Genomic DNA, 18,292 nt, shown 5'->3' on the forward strand with positions numbered 1-18,292 from the left:
TTATTACATCATTCCAGGATCTGTTTCCCCATCTACTCCTCAATATCCCTGTTACTATTGGGCGGCCTATAAAAAAAACAGTAAAGTTATTGACCCCTTTCTGTTCCTAACCTCCACCCACAGAGACTCGGGAGACAATCCCTCCATGACGTCCACCTTTTCTACAGCCGTGACACTATCTCTGATCAACAGAGATGGCGTGCTTCTCTGCAGTATAATTTATAACAGCTGTGCTAATGAGAACCATCTACACTGTGCTGCACAGAACAAGCAGCAGCTGCGAAAGCAGAGACTGAATAACCAAAAGAGCCAACCGTTAACCAGAGCCATCAATGACTCTTGACCACACTGCATGAGAATATGTGGATACCAGACTGCCCTCTACAGTCACCAGAGGACCCACCAATAGGCAACCCCTTAGGAGAACATCATACTCAAACTGAATGATTGCAGAGATATTTACAAGATGCTGTCAATATTATTATAAATTATCATTGGTCTTCAACTCTTCCTCTCCTGAATCTTTCCCAATTGTTAACTTAATCCTTTCCATAGCTATTGCTCAGGACAGATATTTCTCCCTGCTCTGCAAAACACTTGGATATTTCTCTGCAAATACAGTCACTGAAGTTAATTCCACTTAGCTAGTACTTATACAGCAATGAGTTACTCCACAAAGAATCATGCAGGCAAATCAGATAACCGATTTAGGCAGAATAGGATCTAATAATGGATGGGAGTTGGATGAAGGAGGAATAACACAAGAAAATCCTTCAAAAGAAGTCAGGAGGCTGTTAACATTTACCTCAACCAAAGCAACGATCTCAAACAAAGCAGTGATCTCAAATTAAAATCCCAACAAAGGGAGCACAACAATTAACCAACAAATCCAATAGTGACAACTGTTATCACAATGAGTCTGAGTTTTAATTCTCATGATTCTTGTAAATCAGAGGGATCAGGCCACTAGTAAAAGGGATGTGCTAGGATCAGCAATTCAGCATTTCCTCAACACTTCATGGTAGCATCAATTGATGGACTCAGATGGTTGCTGCACCATATTTTATTTTAATATGGGCTCAGTGATTACCTATTTTTGTGTAAACAAAAAGAAAATTAAAATTAAGTCAGTTAAAAATTAGGTATTTTTATATGGCTAAAAGCATCACTGTTCATACACCAACATTTATGAAAAGTGGTTCATTCTGTTTCACACTCACTTTGCACATGAAACGTTTTAATGAAACTTTGTACAGTTCACATACTAACCTGCAGACGCTGGCTGACGCACTCACTGAACTTTCTGCAGTAGCTGCAGGGGGTGCAGTTGAGGTTGGACAGAGCCCAGAATGGGGGTCAATAAAACCTGGGGCGGTTGAAGCTGTCTTTGGAAAAGGTGAAGTCACAAGGTTAGGCATGTGAGGTGTGGAGGCAGGGGACAGCGGCGTGGGGGTGAGAGATGGAAGAGATGTTAAACCTGTGGGGCTGTTCCTAGGTGCGACTGGAGTGGGATGTCTGTGGTCTTCTTTACCTAAATTATGGAACACCTCACCTGCACCAAAAGCAAAGGGAAAAAGGAAATCAACAACTTCAAAGTTAACAACATGGTGATGAGATGTGCAGAACATGGACATTTTACAGCTTCAGATCAATGGAAGTCTTTATGTGCAGAAACTGAGATACAATAAAATGGCAGAACAAACCAAGCAAACTAAAACTCAATTTTATTTTGCAGGTGGCTGTTCCTGTCTTGCAACTTCCAGAAACTTCAGTTACAGGCTGTGTTACTGTATTTAAAAGATTAAAAATATTATAAGTAGATACCAAGAAATCATATGCTTTGATAGGAGCTAATCAAATCAAGGATGTGCAGTATCAAAATGAATGCAAGGCCATTCAGGAATAATGTCTTGAACAATTTATTCCAAATATGAGGATGAGAAAATTTGGAATCCTTCTGTTTCAACACAACGCAAAGGAACCTGAAGCCTTTATGACTGTAGGGCATACATGGTACAAGGATCAGGGGATGAGAAACAAGACAGAGATGGACCTTAATCTCAACCAATAATTAGTCGAGGAGACCCATTGGAGTAGATGGAAAGTGGTGACCTATTAACATTACAATTATCAGTTCTGCTTTCCACATCTGGGTAATTTTACAAGAGCTTTGCCAGTCCAAATACCAGTGCAGAAGGTAGCCCAAATGTAATGCAGAAAAAATATGGAAGCCCACCAACTGGAGAAACAAAAATATTGTTTTAATTATTTAAAAACAGAGATGCTTCCTCAATGGAAGGTTTAAAAGTTGACCATGATAATAGTGATTAATTTAGAGATACAGGGTAGAACAGGCCCTTCCACACCAACGAGGCTTAATACCCGACAACCCATTATTCAACCCCGGAGTAACCACAGGACAATTTAGGTTGACCAGTAGGTCTTTGGACTGTGGGAGGAAACCAAAAGTTGAACATACAAACTCTTAACAGATGACGTCAGGATTGAATTCCTAACTTGAATGCCCCAAACTGTAATAATGTCGTGCTAACCACGACGCTGCCGTGGTACCCCTGAATCTCGATTTTACTGTATGCGAGTTTTTGTTGGGTGATGGCAGTGTCAGGTATGTTTTTGTACCAACTCAGAAAGCAAGGTGTTGAGAGATATTCCTGGAAACAAAACCCAGCAAGCGAAACAACCTTTCAGGAACGGTGAAGCATAGGTAGCAACACTGGGGGGTGGGGAGGGGGAGGATTCTTAACAAATCTGTGGAGTACAAAATACCCATCGATACAAATGTTGTGAATGCCTGAAAGAACATACCACCTGGTTAAAGGACAGATTCTATTCTGCAGTGGTAAAACTATCCTGCACTCTCACTGTCTGGATAGTAAACAATTTAAACCACTTCTATAATGCTGCTTACATTGTAAATACATGCTGGTATTTATTATTTAGGCATCCCCTTTAATTACATAGCTGTACTTTAATTTAATTTTTTTACACAATATTTTATTCTGGATAATTGTTGATTGCTGTTGTTTGTTGTATTTTGCACCAACATACCACAGCAAATTCCTAATACATGTCAAGGTATATGATGAATAAAGCTGATCCTTGACAAAATGCTGGAGGAACACAAGTCAGTCAGATGCCGACCCTGCAGAAATGCTCCAGCATTTGTATATACTTTGCGAGGGAACGATGCAGTTCGTTCAGACACATTCTGGAACCCTCTAAAGTGTGCAGAAAGATGCTGGGCTGGAGCGGTTGTGAATGGTTAGTATGCCCTCTGCCCTACCAGTGTAACAGATTGATTCAGGCGTGCAAGACTTCTCAGCCTGTCAATCTCACATTGCCTTTCTAAGTGTAGCACTGCTTGCCTCACTCCATGAAAACCTGAGAGAGTGTATCAACGACAGCTTCCATCCTGCTGTTAGCAGATTATTGAACAAAACCTTGGATGGACTCTTGACTTCAAAATCTACTGTATTACAACCTTACACCTTATTTTACTTAGAGATACAGTACTGAACAGGCCCTTCCAGCCCGACAAGCCACTCTGCCCAGCAACCCACCAACTTAACCCTTAATCACAGAACCAATTATAATGACCAATTCATCTACTAATCTATATGTCTATGTCTTTGGGCTGTGGGAAGAAACCTGAGCACCCAGAGGAGACCCACATGGTCACAAGGAGAACATCCTTACTGACAGCGCCTGAATCGAACTCTGATGCCCTAAGCTGTAATAGCATTGTACTAACCGCTACAATACCAATGTACCCCACATATTGTCTGCCTGAGCACACTCTAACACTTTATTCTGCATTGTTATTCTGTTACTGCTCTTACCTTGATGGGCTGATGTGATCTGCATGGATGGCATGCAGAATAGTTTTTCACCCTACCTTGGCAAATGTGACAATAATAAATCAATTTTAGACTGAGTTGCCTCCTTCCATGCTTTGACCATTCTGTTACATTGATGGGGTGGAGGTAAAACAATCTGTTCACACTCACTCCAGTATGTTATCTTTCTGTGTGATTCTTAGAGTTCTAGTATCTTGAACTTCAGACTAGGGCCACACTGTGAACCTTTCTTCTATAGCCATAATAATCTTCACGTCATTGAACATAGTACAGTACAATATAGGCCCTTTGGCCCACAATGTCGTACTGACCTTTTAACCAATCTAACCCATCCCTCTGACAGAACATGCCTTTTTTTTTCATCCACATGCCCAAGAGTCTCTTAAATGTCCCAAATATATCTGCTGAATCCACCTCTCCTCACAACTGGAATCCTCCAGGCCAGATATTAAACACAGAGATTTTGCTGATGCTGGAAATCCAGAGTAACACACACATTCTGGAAAATCTCAGCAGGTCAGACACCATCTGTGGAGTTGAATAAACACAAAAACATTTTGGGCCAAGAGTCTGGTTAAATGGTGTGCGTTGCTCTTCCAAGCCCTCGATTCTGAGGCTATGCCCTCTGATCCTAGACTACCCCCAATACAGGAACCATCCTCTCTACGTCCACCTTATCCAGGCCTTTCAATATTCAATGAGGTCCCCTTATTCTTGTAAGATGCAGCGAGGACAGCCTTAGGACTATCAAATGCTCTTCATAGGTTTTCATTTCCAGGATCCTCCTTGTGAACCTCTTCTGGACCCTCTCCAATGCCAGCACATCTTTTCTTAGATAAGGGGCCTTATATATTGATTTGATGAAATAGTCTCTATAGATAAGAGTGAAAGACATTCCATACTATCTCAGTACATGACAACAATAAAGCTGTACCTATACCAGTATCCAAAGGCCCCAGCAGTATGAGGTCACTGATTATCGTGCTGAGAATTCCTGCAGGGCATGAATAAAAACTCAGAAGTCGTCCTGACAATAATAAACTGATTTACCAATTAAAAATTTAGCTCTTTGCTTGTCTGAATTGAACACACAGAAACTGCATCTGAACACTTAAACTGTGCATGTCACATATTGCTAGATTTGAACTCAGGTTAATCTTCAGAGAAAGTGGGTTTGCCTTTACCTAATGATGTAGGTCTTTTTGAAGAAACCTTAAACTGATTGGAACTAGATTGCACAGTAGTGGCTGTAGATGAGACAGAGGATGTGGCTGAAGACGTTGCCATGATGACTTTGTTGGTTTCCATGGAAGCAGGGGGGTTGTAGAGACATTTTTTCCTTGCTGCAGGTTTTTTCTCCTTTGTATCTGTGACAACAGTGTCTGCGCTGGTTGTGGGGGGAATTGCTTCAGGCCTAATCTCTGGGAGTGGTGACCGCAACATATCACCTGTGGAGCAAAGGCAAGTATAGGTTGAATATAAGAACATCAGATACAGGAGCAGGAGTAGGCCATCCAGCCCATTGAACCTGCCTCATCATCAATAAGATCATGGCTGATCTGTCCTTAAACTCAGCTCCAACTACCTGCCTTTTCCCCATAACCCTTAATTCCCTTACTATGTAAAAACCTGTCTAACTGTTTCTTAAATATATTTAGTGAGGAAGCCTCAACCGCCTCCCTTGGCAGAGAATTCCACAGATTCACCACTCTCTGGGAAAAACAGTTTCTCCTCATCTCTGTCCTAAATCTTCTCCCTTGAATCTTGAGGCAATGTCCCCTAGTTCTGGTCTCACCTACCAATGGAAACAACTTTCCTACTTCTATCATATCTATCCCTTTCAAAATTTTGTATGTTTCTATAAGATCCCCTCTCATTCTTCTGAACTCCAGAGAGTATAGTCCCAGGCGACTCAATCTCTCCTCATAGGTTAACCCCTTCATCCCTGGAATCAACCTGGTGAACCTCCTCTGCACTGCCTCCAAAGCCAGTATATCCTTCCTCAAGTATGAAGACCAGAACTGCACACAGTACTCCAGATTCAGCCTCACCAGTACCCTGTATAGTTGCAGCATGACCTCCCTGCTCTTGAATTCAATCCCTCTAGCAATGAAGGCCAACATTCTGTTTGCCTTCTTAATAACCTGTTGCACCTGCAAGCCAACTTTTTGCGATTCATGAACAAGCACTCTGCACAACAGCATGCTACAATCTCTCACCATTTAAGTAATAATTTGCTCTTCTATTCTTCCTTCCAAAGTAGATGATCTTGCATTTACCAACATCGTATTCCATATGCCAGACCCTGGCCCAATCACTTAATCTATCCATATCCCTCTGCAGACTCTTCACATCTCTGTACAATTTGCTTTTCCACTCAGTTTAGTGTCATCAGCAAATCTTGCCACGTTACATTCAGTCCCCTCTTCCAAATCATCAATGTAAATGGTAAACAGCTGTGGGCCCAGTACCGACCCCTGTGGCACCCCACTCACCACTGACTGCCAACCAGAGAAACACCCATTTATACCAACTCTCTGCCTTCTATCGGTTAACCAGTCCACTATCCATGCCAATACACTTCCTCCAACTCCATGCATCCGTATCTTATTTATAAGTCTCTTGTGCAGCACCTTATCGAATGCCTTCTGGAAATCCAAGTATATGACATCCACCTGTTCCCCTCTATCCACTGCACTCATTATGTCCTCAAAGAACTCCAGCAAGTTCGTCAAACAGGACCTGCCCTTTCTGAATCCATGCTGTGTCTGTCTAATGGACATATGAGTTTAAAGCCTCTCCAACAGCACTAGCAAACACTCTCCCTAGGACATTGATCCTGGTCCTGCCCAGATGTAGACCGTCTAAACGGTACAGGTCCCACCTCCCCTAGACGCGGTTCCGATGCCCCAAGAATCTGAAACCCTCCCTCCTGCAACACCGCTCAAGCCACATATTCATTCTAGCTATGCTGCTATTCCGACTCTGGCTAGCACGTGGCGCCGGTAATAATCCTGAGATGATTACCTTTGAGGTCCTACTCTTTAATTTATCTCCTAGCTCCCTAAATTCAGCTTGCAGGACCTCATACTGCTTTCTTCCTATATCGTTAGTACCTACACGCACCACCACAGCTGGCTGCTCACCCTCTCCTTTCAGAATGCCCTGCAGCCTGTCCGAGACATCTCTGACCCTTGTACCCGGGAGGCAACACACTACATGGGAATCCCATTTGCAGCCACAGAAGCTCCTCTCTATTCCCCTTACCATGTAATCCCCTACCACAACAGCTCCGCCACTCTTTTTCTTGCCGTCATGCGCAGCAGAGCCACCCACAGTGCCCTGATCCTGACTACTGCTGCCTTCACCTGATGAACCATCTCCCCCAACAGACTCCAATGTGGTATATCTGTTTTGGAGGGAGATGACCGCAGGAGACTCCTGGGCTATCCACAACATTCTCAGCATCTCAGATGCTCCAAAGAGAGTCCATGCACAGCTCCAGTGCTGCCATGCAGTCTATCAGGAGCTGCAGCTGGACACACTTCCTGCACATGTGGTCTTCAGGGACACTGTCAGCCTTCCTGAGTTCCCACATGTCGCAGGAGGAGCATGGCACAGGTCTGAGCTCACCTGTTATGTCAGAGCAACGGACGTTAGTGGAAGAGAACCATGGGAGAAAGGGAAGAGCCGGCTGGGGAGGTCAAAGACTTATCTGTGCGTCTCTGTGAATCAGTTCTTCGCCTTGACCCTTCTTCGCCGAAGCCCTGTTTGAGCCAAAGCCCTCTCACTCCACTGCCTGCTGTATATGGCTGACTTCTTTATAAACTCTTCCTGCTCTCTACTGGTTGACATCACATGCCTGTGCAGTCTTGCCTCTCTTTACCCCGAGTAGTAAAATACCTTTGCTCCAAAAATCTCTACAGACATCCCACTTGCAGCCTTCTTGCTTCGAATCTAAAACCGCTGAAGAATCCCTGCTTTTTTAAACTCTTCCCGCTCTCTACTGGCTGACGTCACACACCTGCGCAGTCTTGCCTCTCTTTACCCTGAGTAGTAAAACGCCTTCGCTCCAAAAATCTCTACAGGCGTCCCATTCCCAGACTGCTTGCTTTGAATCTCAATATTACAAATTCTTCCAGATGTTTCAATACATTTGAAAAACTAGAAGTACTTTCCACTTAGTGCCAAGCAGGTCATTTAGGAAGTCAGAAATGGATACAAGAGGCTACTTGGGAGTGGCAATTCGTGTGCGAAAGGTACCACACAAGTTCACTGCAACACCCACAAAATGCTAGAGAGTATCTTGCAGGTTCTGCAGCTACCTATGGAAACAAATTAGCAGTTGATATTTTGGGTCAAGACCTTTCAGGATGGGAAAGGAAGGGGGAAAATACTAGAATAAAAATTTGGGGGAAAGGGAAGAAAGACTAGCTGGAAGGTGAGAGGTGAAGCTGATGGGTGGTGGTGTTGGGGGGAATAAATAAGAATCTGGAAGGTGATAGGTAAACAAAGGTAAAGGGCTGGAGAAGAAGGAATCTGAAAGGAGAGGAGGGTGGACCATGGGAGAAAGGGAAGAAAGAAGAGTGCCAGAGGGAGGTGCTAGGCAGATGAGCAGAAGTAGTAAGAGGCCAGAGTGAGGAATAGGAGATGAGGGAAGGGGAGGGGAAAAAAACAAAGGAAAAAATTACCGGAGGGGAAAGCAATGTTCATGACATCAGGTTGGAGGCTATCTGGACAGAATGAGGTGCTGCTCCTCCACCCTGAGGTTGGCCTCATTGTGGCAGAACAGCAGCCATGGACCGACATGTTAGAATGGGAATGGGGATAGGAATTCAAATGAATTGTCACCTGGTAATTAGGCTTTGGGCGGATGGAACGGTGATGCTCCACAAAATGGTCTCCCAATTCATTGCATTGTCTGCCAAATCAGTACAGGTAGCAGGACCTTGTACAGTGAACTTCTTCAACTTGTGTAAGTGGTGAGCACACACACACATGCCCCAATGGTTTCACGTGATTTCTTCCACACTCTGGCAGTACAATGTACCACACCGTCTGATTGCCAGAATGAGTTCCACCCACTTACTTTGCTCCTTCATAACATGGTGTTTTTGCTTCCTCACAACTGGGGTGTGTAGGTACAAATAGACCAATCTCTGTACTAAGACAAACACAACAAATAACAAAGTATAATCCCAATCTTGAATTTGGGAAACACACACAAAATGCAGGAGGAACTCAGCAGGTCAGGCAGCACCCATGGAGAGGAATAAAGATTTGATGTTTCAGGCTGAGATCCTTCATCAGGAAACACCTGGCTGCTGAGTTTCTCCAGCATTTCGTGCACACTACTCTGGATTTCCAGCATCTGCAGAATTTCTTGAGTTTTGGATTTGGGGAAACATGCTTGTTGTACAGTTGAGGTGGGGAAGATAATGGAGTTAAAAATGGGTTGCAGGTCACTGAGGAAAAACATGGCCTCCTGTCATGGAAAAGGAATAATAAATGAAAAGACCAATCCTTTCCACCCTGTGGATTTCACCACGGAATACTGAAATACTTTCCATTTCTGAATTTTGGTTGATACCAAACTACCAAGCACCCCCCCTCCCCTCCACCGGTCAAGAAAAACAGAGCCAGACGCTGGGAAAATCTTCTGAACATTAGCTCGAACTCCAAGACTCCCCACAGTTGTTAGTACTCCAAGTCCCTAACACCCTTTTTCAGTGAGGTGTTGACTTGGAGCTACAGATATGGACAGAGGATATGGACAGATGTGGATTCATGTGAGAAGGGTACAAGCCAGGGGTGAGGAAGAAAGAAAGAGGGAAGAGAGGGAGATCTTATTCATTCGGACAAGGGAATGACCTGCTGACTCTCAAAAATCTAGTTCCTGATTATAACATTCATCATTAAAAGATTACTGCAAAACAAGTATCTAGTGTCATGAAATCAAATGATAAAAATGAGCTCTACAGTTACATAGAAAGGCAACATTCAATCTAGAAGCAGGTATATGTTGAATAGGCTATTAACTGAACAGCATATCTCCTTACCAGATAATGTTTCTGGGAGGAAAGCAGCAGGATTCCATGGCTTTTCCCCATTTATTAATTCTGATCCCCAAAGGCTTGCCAATTTATGAGACGTGAGGAGTGGGTTGTTCCAGTCAGTACTGCCGAAACAGCTCTGATAGATGTGGTCCTGGAGAGATGCACTGAAAACCTGATGTTTGCTCGTGTGATTGGGAGGTGGGGCTGACTGAAGAGTCTGCAAAACAAAGTTAGTTGTTATAATCACTACTGCTTGTGGCAGAACTGACATCATGGTCACGCGGTGCACAGACCAGGTATAAAAATGAACAAAATCAGCGCAGACACCTTGTGCAGATAATCGTCTGCCTTCATACAATGTTTTAGGCTACTGCATCCTCCAAATCTTCATTTTTATTGTAACATTCAAGATGATTGTCAATGCCTTCAAATTTCATCTTGATTCCTAAATTGTTGGTAGTGGAATTGTTTCTTTGCCGCTTCTGGCATCTCCAAGCCTGAAAGCTCGAAACTAAGATGAACAAAACAGTTCTGAACTGTCTTTCTGCTTACGTCTCACCAACATATATTGTGTGCATGTATATGCATATGTATGCAAGGGTGCACAATTATTGTAATTTTACATATTGCACTGTACTGCTGCCACACAGCAAAATATTTCACAACATGTCAGTGATAATAAACCTGATTCTGGGCAGCAAGATTAAATACATATAAAATCATGCAGAAAACCATTTGTTTAACATGCAAAACAATGAGAAAACATGTTCTTGCTTTTCCACAGCCTTACCTTGGCGTGCGTGAATGGAGGAGTGGTTGCATACAGAGTAGGATGGAGGAGAGGCCGTGGCAGATGAGGGATGGTGTGCAGTGGTAAATGTCCATGTATGTGAGGGTAAAGGTGAAGAGCAGGATGTGAAGGCTTCTCTGTGGGTAAAAACTGATGGCCACTCGGTAAGCGCCCGGGTGCAAGAGCGGACGTGTTCAGCCCAGAGGCTTCTTGCTTGCAGACGTGGCATTCACAAACATTCTGAACCTGGTCAGCCTATTAGAAAAGTGTAAATATCATTAGCGGCCTTATTGCATGACAGAAACATCTTTAAGAAGAACCATGGACCACACAATGGGGTGGGAGACCATTTGGTAGGACCACCAAGAAATGGGAGCAGCCAGAGATTGGAGCAAAGGAGGGAGAAGGGAAAGAGAAACGAGGGGGTGGGTGAAAGAGGAATTTTACTGAATGATGAAGCAGGTATGAGGGATCAAAAGAACTCCTGATGTTCATTCTCACCTATGTGCAGTTAACACAAGCAATCACAATATTTTACAGTTCAAAGTCAGATCGATTCAGTCCTGTAGGTCAATGCAACAATTACGTTCCAAATAAAACTCCCCTATTCTGTCTCATTCCATCATTAATCCTTTCTCCCTTAAATTCAAATGATTTCTCCCTTATTGCATTCATATCAACTAATCCTGGTGAACACAAGTTGCATAAGTAGTTGTTATGCCCGCAGCCCCCTCCTTTGTGAGAATTGCAAGAACACTATTGGGTTGGGTCAGGGGACCCAGGAAATGAGAGAGAGACGTGCAGTATGCCTCGTTCCCCAGCGATGCAAAGTCACGAGACATTGGCCATTGTCTCTTGGAGACACATTTGTGGATTGTGATGCTATGCTACGTGACCGCCTTCGGGCAAAGTGGGCTGGGTGAAGGGGAGAGATTGCATCATCCCCCAACCTGACTGACATCTACGACCCTGCAAGTCAGGATAAAAGAGGGGCTGTAGGAACGGCCCTCAGACGCACCAGAAGAAACGCTAGCGATCCCGTAATAGCGGGAAGCCATTTGAAGGAAGCCACGTGCGTTCAGTTCCCTTGCCTGGGAACCGGTGGCGGGTACCACAGAAAACGACTTTGCACTAACAACGGGGAACCAACTCCCCCGACTCAACGGATCGGCCTCATAAAAGACCCAGGCAAGTTTAAAACTGTCTCTCTTAAACCCAAAGAGTTGCATCTTGAATGACAGTGACTTTTATTTTTCCATCGGACAATACAGTATCCCCTAGACAAACGATAGAGCTATTGCTTATTGATGATTATTACTATACCCACGCTTTTAGATTGAGTATTGATGACGTATATTATCTGAATGATTGTATTAATCTTATTTTTGTGCCCCTTTATCAATAAAGACTTTTAAAAATAGTACCATCAGACTTCAACGGACCTCTCTATCTTTGCTGGTAAGTGACCCAGTTACGGGGTACGTAACATAGTAAAGATGTATCCTGATGTTCTTAATGTCTTCATTTCTATCACAAACAAGAGAAAATCTGCAGATGCTGGAAATCCAAGCAACACACACACAAAATGCTGGAGGAAATCAGCAGGCCAGGGAGCACACGTGGAAAAAAGTACATTCGATGTTTCGGGCTGAGACCCTTCAGCAGGACTGCCGAAGGGTCTCAGCCCAAAATGTCAACTGTACTTTTTTCCACACGTGCTCCCTGGCCTGCTGAGTTCATCCAGCATTTTTTGTGTGTTGACTTCATTTCTACTTTCTATTTTAAGTACTGTTTGGGGGCAAAGATTTTGAAACCAAGAGAGTTTTTATACTGCATGACTCTGAATGCAGGATTTTCATCATCTCTCTTTTCCTATAGTGTCAAGCCTCCGTCGGTCAGAGATGGCCGTCTAGATACGCAAGCCTGACCAATATGATATGGAGCACAAGCTGTTGCCCATGTAGCAAGCTCCCTCTCCATGCATCTGATGAACCCAAAGGTACAACTAAGACTGATACAGTTTGCTACCAGTAGCATCTCAGGAGTTGTCAGTCAGTATTGAACTCTATGTAGGACTGCCTTATGGACTCCAGCTCTGGAGTTTTCCTTCAGGGGTTTTCTCCTGAAGCCTCACCCATGAGTGGGTATAGCTGCAAGGCAGCGGAGGTTTGAGATCAGAGTTTTCCTTCTCCTAGATGAGCTACCAACCATGGCTGATGAGCCCTACCTGCTTTTGCCTATAGTATAGGCCCTATACAGTATGACTCTGTGATTCTCAATGCAGGACATTTACTTCTCATTGCCTGCTCACACTAATCACACTAGGTCAAAAATACTTAATTTCCCAACAATGTTATTCAGTATGCTGTTGATTGGTGAGAGAGTTAAGGATTACAGGGAAAAAGTGGAAGAATGGTTAAAATAGCAGCCATTAACTGATGTCTTGTATAGACCAAAGACAAAGGAGTAGAATTAAGCCATTCAGTCCATTGATAACTTAAGGTCTTAAAGATCAAATGAGTTCTGTTTTATTTCTGTACTCGTAAGAGTTTTTAGATTCCAAAAGCACCTGCTGACTGGGATATGACGGTGGTGGGCTGTCCCTCACTTCTTCCTTTCGAGCTGCCCTCTTTCCAGGCATCTCTTCCGTGTGCGACACAGGGGGTTCACTGCTGCTTTCTCCATCATCACCATCTTCGTCATCAACTTCCGATGAGCTACTGCTGGTGCTGCTAACCTGGGGCGACTAGAATGCAAAACAGGGGGGAAAAAATCAAGATGATCATTAAAGCCAAATCAAACTGATGTGCATTTGCATATCACTATACATTCCTCACGTCATCTCAAAGTTCTTCACCATAAATGAATAGCTTTGAAGAACAGTCACTGTTCCAATGAAGTAAATGTGACAGCCATTTTGCAGCAAGTTCAAGGGTCAACTTTATTCACCATATACATTGACGTGTATTTGGAATTTGCTGTGGTATGTTGGCGTGAAATGTAACAAAAACATCATTCAACAATTACAAGAATTATATTAAAATATTCAACTATTATAAGAATAAAGAATTATATTAAAATAAATTTCATTAAATATATAAGAGCTCCCACAAACAACAGAGATAAATGGCAAAAAAAATGGCGGCACATTGGCATATTCCTAACTCCAAACAGAAAACTAAAGACCAAGGGTCTGCCAACAGCCAGATATATTGGTGCTTAAATTGCAGGGATTGGGAAGGAAAAACATAGCCACTTGAAACAAAATGCCCACCTGCCTCAAAGAATGGTTAAAGAAATGAACCACCAGTCAGTTAACCTTTTGGAATTCAGGCTGCATTAGACAGGAATGTGGAGCTCAACAACCCTTGCAGCAATTAGCTTGACTCCCCATAGAAAATGCTGGTATTATGAGTAAAACCAAGCTTCCTATAAAGTGATGGACTACTGCCCTGGGTTCCACGTTCTGAAGAACAGGCAGCTACCCTGTGAAATGGGCAGTGAGGACTCTGCCACTCCTGAATTGTCTATTATGCTACCACATTGGAGCACACTCTTTAGAAAAGCTTTTATACCTCATTTGCTCTCTGCTCTGAATGTGGATGGACCACAGCCATTCCTTGCGCTGCAAGTTGCTGGATGCACTCATGCATTGGCTAAGAGTGGTGCTCAATGAGATATGCTGGTGTTGGAGGATCAGAGACAACATGAACAGGTTTTCAGAGCTAGGGGAAGAAATTACCGCCCGTTCACTGACATTTAAGCCAGTGCACAGCTCCTACAATCTGGTTGTTTTCAAATATTGACTTTGTTATTCCAATACCAACAATCGTATCACAAGAGTATTACCTCCTTCTGTCAATCTATATAAACACCCATTTAATGGAGATAGCCTGCAGTTTATCTTGTGGGTTCTATCAGTACATATTCAGCACAGCAGGTAAATGACAATACAAACACTGTCCAACTGGAAATACCTTCACAGGCAAGTATTGGAATTAAACAGCACCACAATAAAAACACATTTATTTTTGTGCCCTCGAATCCTGGAAAGAATTATATATATAAATTTTTAAAAACCTGAAGTTTGAGGTTAAAAGACAGATATAGATTATTTGGCACAACCACTGTTCCTAGTTTACAAACCAAGATAAAAATAAGGGAGCAACTATCTGAAAGAAAGACCAAGACATTGAAGAGATGCTGGAAATACTGAGAAACACAAATATTCTTCATATTGACCAATTGGTTCTAATAAAAAATGGAATTAAGAAAATAGATCAAATTAATAAGTAGACCATTTTAAAGTAAAAAGTCTCTCTGAAATGTAGAACAAGTTCCACTTTCTTTGCACATAAGCAGAGGACTGTGGAATCCTTTGTGGAGGAGAACTAAATTCTGCAGAAAGTTAATGTTGAGTAAAGAAGCTGCATAAGTCAAGCAGCCAGATTTCAACCACAGAGCGCGAAACAATAAAGAAAAAAAAATCCCGCAAGGCTCATTCATGCAACAGAGTCACACCTTCTCTCAACCTCACAACCATCACATTCACATACCTCATCTTTTAATGCCATATTTTCACCCCCACCATTGAGATCTCCATGGATTCCATTCATGTTGGCTACCACTTCTGCATCATCGTAACTGTTAAGTGGGTATATATCAGCAAATTTGGCTGATAAAGGGGTCACGTCTTCATCGTCACTGCCACTGAAGAAGAAAGCAAAACAGCTATGTGATAGGGTTATGCAATTAGCTTAGAAAATGCTTTGTACTTTTCAAAGAAAAACTAAGACCATTTCCCTGCCCAGTTCAATATCTAACCAAATCACTGATAACAGATCATAAAGTCACTCATCTTGATATTATCTTTGGGACAACTGCTGCTATATATGTTGTTTCAACAGTGACATCATTTCAAGAGGATTATGTTAGTTAGCAAGTGTTCTGCGACATACTCTTGGCCATGAAATGCACTACATAAATGTGTTGGAACAGCAACAGAAGGAATGGTATGACAAGTTAGTGATTCACTCACTTCTGGTCCCTCTTTCTCTACTTACATCTTGTTCCAAATAGAATATCTGATGTTAACAAGACATCAGCAACCATACCAGTCTATGTCATCCACCTTATCTTGGTCTTCATCCTATTATGGATATCCCATTTACTTCCACTCTTCCACTTTTACGTTAAAACATGTCTCTGTTCTAAATTTATCACTTTCTCAAGGAAGGTCCATCAAACTGAAATATGAACATTGTTTCCCTCTGCTTATACTGAGCAGTATGACCTCACTAAGGTACTGGATTTCTAAATAACTTCAAGTTCAGATCCTGTTGCCTACTTCAAACCCACAAGCTTCTGATCAAAGACAAAAATTTGTTAAGTGAGTAAAGTTAACATGACCAAAAACACATTTGCCCATACTTCTGCAGGAGGATAATTGAATTTGGCATGTTCCTTTTACCCTCAATTTCACATCACTATCTACCTTACGATCTTCCACCTACCTGCACTGCACTTTCTCTGTAGCTGTTAACTTTACTTCTACATTCTGCTGTTTTCCCTTTATATTACCTCAATGCAAGGTTAACATAGAAAATAGAACACTATAGTTGTCCCACAATGTTGTGCCAACCTGTTAACCTGTTCTAAGGTCAATCTAACGTTTTCCTCCCACATAGCCTTCTATTTTTCTATCATCCATGCGCCTATCTAAGAGCCTTATAAATGTCCTTAATGTATCTTCTTCTACCACCACTTCTGGCAGAGTGTTCCACACACAAACCATGAGGTGTAATTTGGTCCCCTATCATCTAAAAATTATGTCCCCTCGTAATAGCCATTTCCACCCTGGGAAAAGGTTTCTGACAATGTCGTAATGAATTGATCTAAAAGAATAGTATGCAGGAGAGATCTTTCACTACACCTCTGTCTACGTGACAATAATAAATTAATATGCAGAGCAATACACAAAATGCAAAACTCAGGTCAGGCAGCGCCTATGGAAATGAACAGTCGACATTTTGTGCTGAGACCCTCCTTCAGTACTGGAAAGAAAGGGGGGAATTGCTAGAATAAAAAGAATGGGAGTAGGGGAAGGTGGACTTGTTGAAAGGTGATAGGTGAAGCCATGTGAGTGGGAAAGGGCTGGAGAAGAAGAAATATGAAAGGAGAGGAAAGTGAAGGAGGGGCACCAGAAGGAAGGTGATTGGCAGGTGAGGAGAAGAGTTAAGAGGCCAGAGTGGGGAATATAAGACGAGGGAAGGGGAGTGAAAAATATTACTGTAAGGAGAAATCAATGTTCAATAATAAATCAATATACTAATTTGATATTTTATTCTGACAAGCATGTCTGGGTCAGATGATATCTACATCAATAGTAAAACAACCACAAATCATAGCAAGGACCTGAGCACTTACAAGGTGGGGGCTGAGTTGCTATCAGCAAGGATGAGCCGAGGGTGTTGCTGTATGGTGATGGGTGAACTCGAGCCGGATCCTGAGCTTGCAGATGACATGCTGGGGGGACATATTTCTGTGAGGTAATCTGGAGCTGCTTCTACTTGCAATGGTAATGTGTTAATTGAAAGGTCATCAGGAATGGGTGAATCCATGATGCCACATGTGAGGATGTGTGATAGGCTACAGTCATCACAGGTACACCTGTAAGAAACAAGTTTAGAAGAAAACTTAAGCACTTAAAACAGTCCTTTGAGCAAGGAACAACACATGGGGAGCAGGAGTATAGAGAGATAAGATGTGCTACCTTTTCACTTCTGGTATCTGGCCTTGCATTTGGTTCCATTCAATGGAATTAAAACCTAATCTCCACTGGACAGAAGGGAGCTATACCAATGCTATATTTAAAAATCACTCCCGCTGGGAGAGGTAAGTGACGTCTGCACGGGTCAAGTAAGACCATAAGCAGGAAAAGAAATCATATTTTCTAAGATCGTCCATAAAATCCCCAGCTTGCTAAGATAGTGATCTGTGTAAATAAAGAAAATCCCAAATTCAGATCTTTAATCGAAACAATTTATTTGAAAACTGACAATATTGGGCAAACAGCTCATTTCATACAAGGCTTGTATTTAATCTCCACTGGAGAAAAGATGTTAAAGGTTAGCTTTATATGTTACATGGACATTGAAACATACAGTTAAATGTGTCATTTGCGTCAATGGTACAGGGTGGCACAGTCACATAGCAGTTAGCGTAAAGCTGTTACAGTGACAGCAACCCAGGTTCGATTCCTGCCGCTGTCTATAAAGAATCTTTATGTTCTCCGTGATCACATGTGTTTCCTCTGGGTGCTCTGATTTCCTCCCACATGCCAAAGATGCATGGGTTAGTTGGCTAATTGGTCACATGGGTGTAATTGGGTAGCATGGGCTCGTTGGGCCACAAGGGCCTGTTACTGTGCCGTACCTATATAAATATATAAAATAAACAACCAACACAGTCTGAGTATGTGCTGATTGATGCACAAGTCCAGCATGCACATCAGAGTGTGCTGATTGATGCAAATGACATGTGACAAATAAAGTTAATCTTTAGCTTTC

General features: G+C 42.5%; 1 protein-coding gene across 4 annotated transcripts in view; it reads right to left on the reverse strand.

The window, feature by feature from the left end:
* The window catches only part of fam193a (family with sequence similarity 193 member A), a 240,300-nt gene that overhangs the window by 34,722 nt on the left and 187,286 nt on the right, over positions 1–18,292 (reverse strand). For all 4 annotated transcript variants that reach the window (XM_073047939.1, XM_073047938.1, XM_073047941.1 and 1 more), the window contains exons 11-17: positions 17,151–17,393; positions 15,281–15,434; positions 13,294–13,470; positions 10,725–10,979; positions 9,938–10,151; positions 5,063–5,326; positions 1,270–1,552 (exon numbers count right to left, since the gene is read on the reverse strand). In XM_073047939.1, the coding sequence (XP_072904040.1) occupies positions 1,270–1,552; positions 5,063–5,326; positions 9,938–10,151; positions 10,725–10,979; positions 13,294–13,470; positions 15,281–15,434; positions 17,151–17,393 (1,590 nt within the window). The remainder of the gene's footprint in view (positions 1–1,269; positions 1,553–5,062; positions 5,327–9,937; positions 10,152–10,724; positions 10,980–13,293; positions 13,471–15,280; positions 15,435–17,150; positions 17,394–18,292) is intronic.

This window comes from Hemitrygon akajei, chromosome 6 (assembly GCF_048418815.1).
Source record: "Hemitrygon akajei chromosome 6, sHemAka1.3, whole genome shotgun sequence".
Taxonomy (NCBI): Eukaryota; Metazoa; Chordata; class Chondrichthyes; order Myliobatiformes; family Dasyatidae; genus Hemitrygon; species Hemitrygon akajei.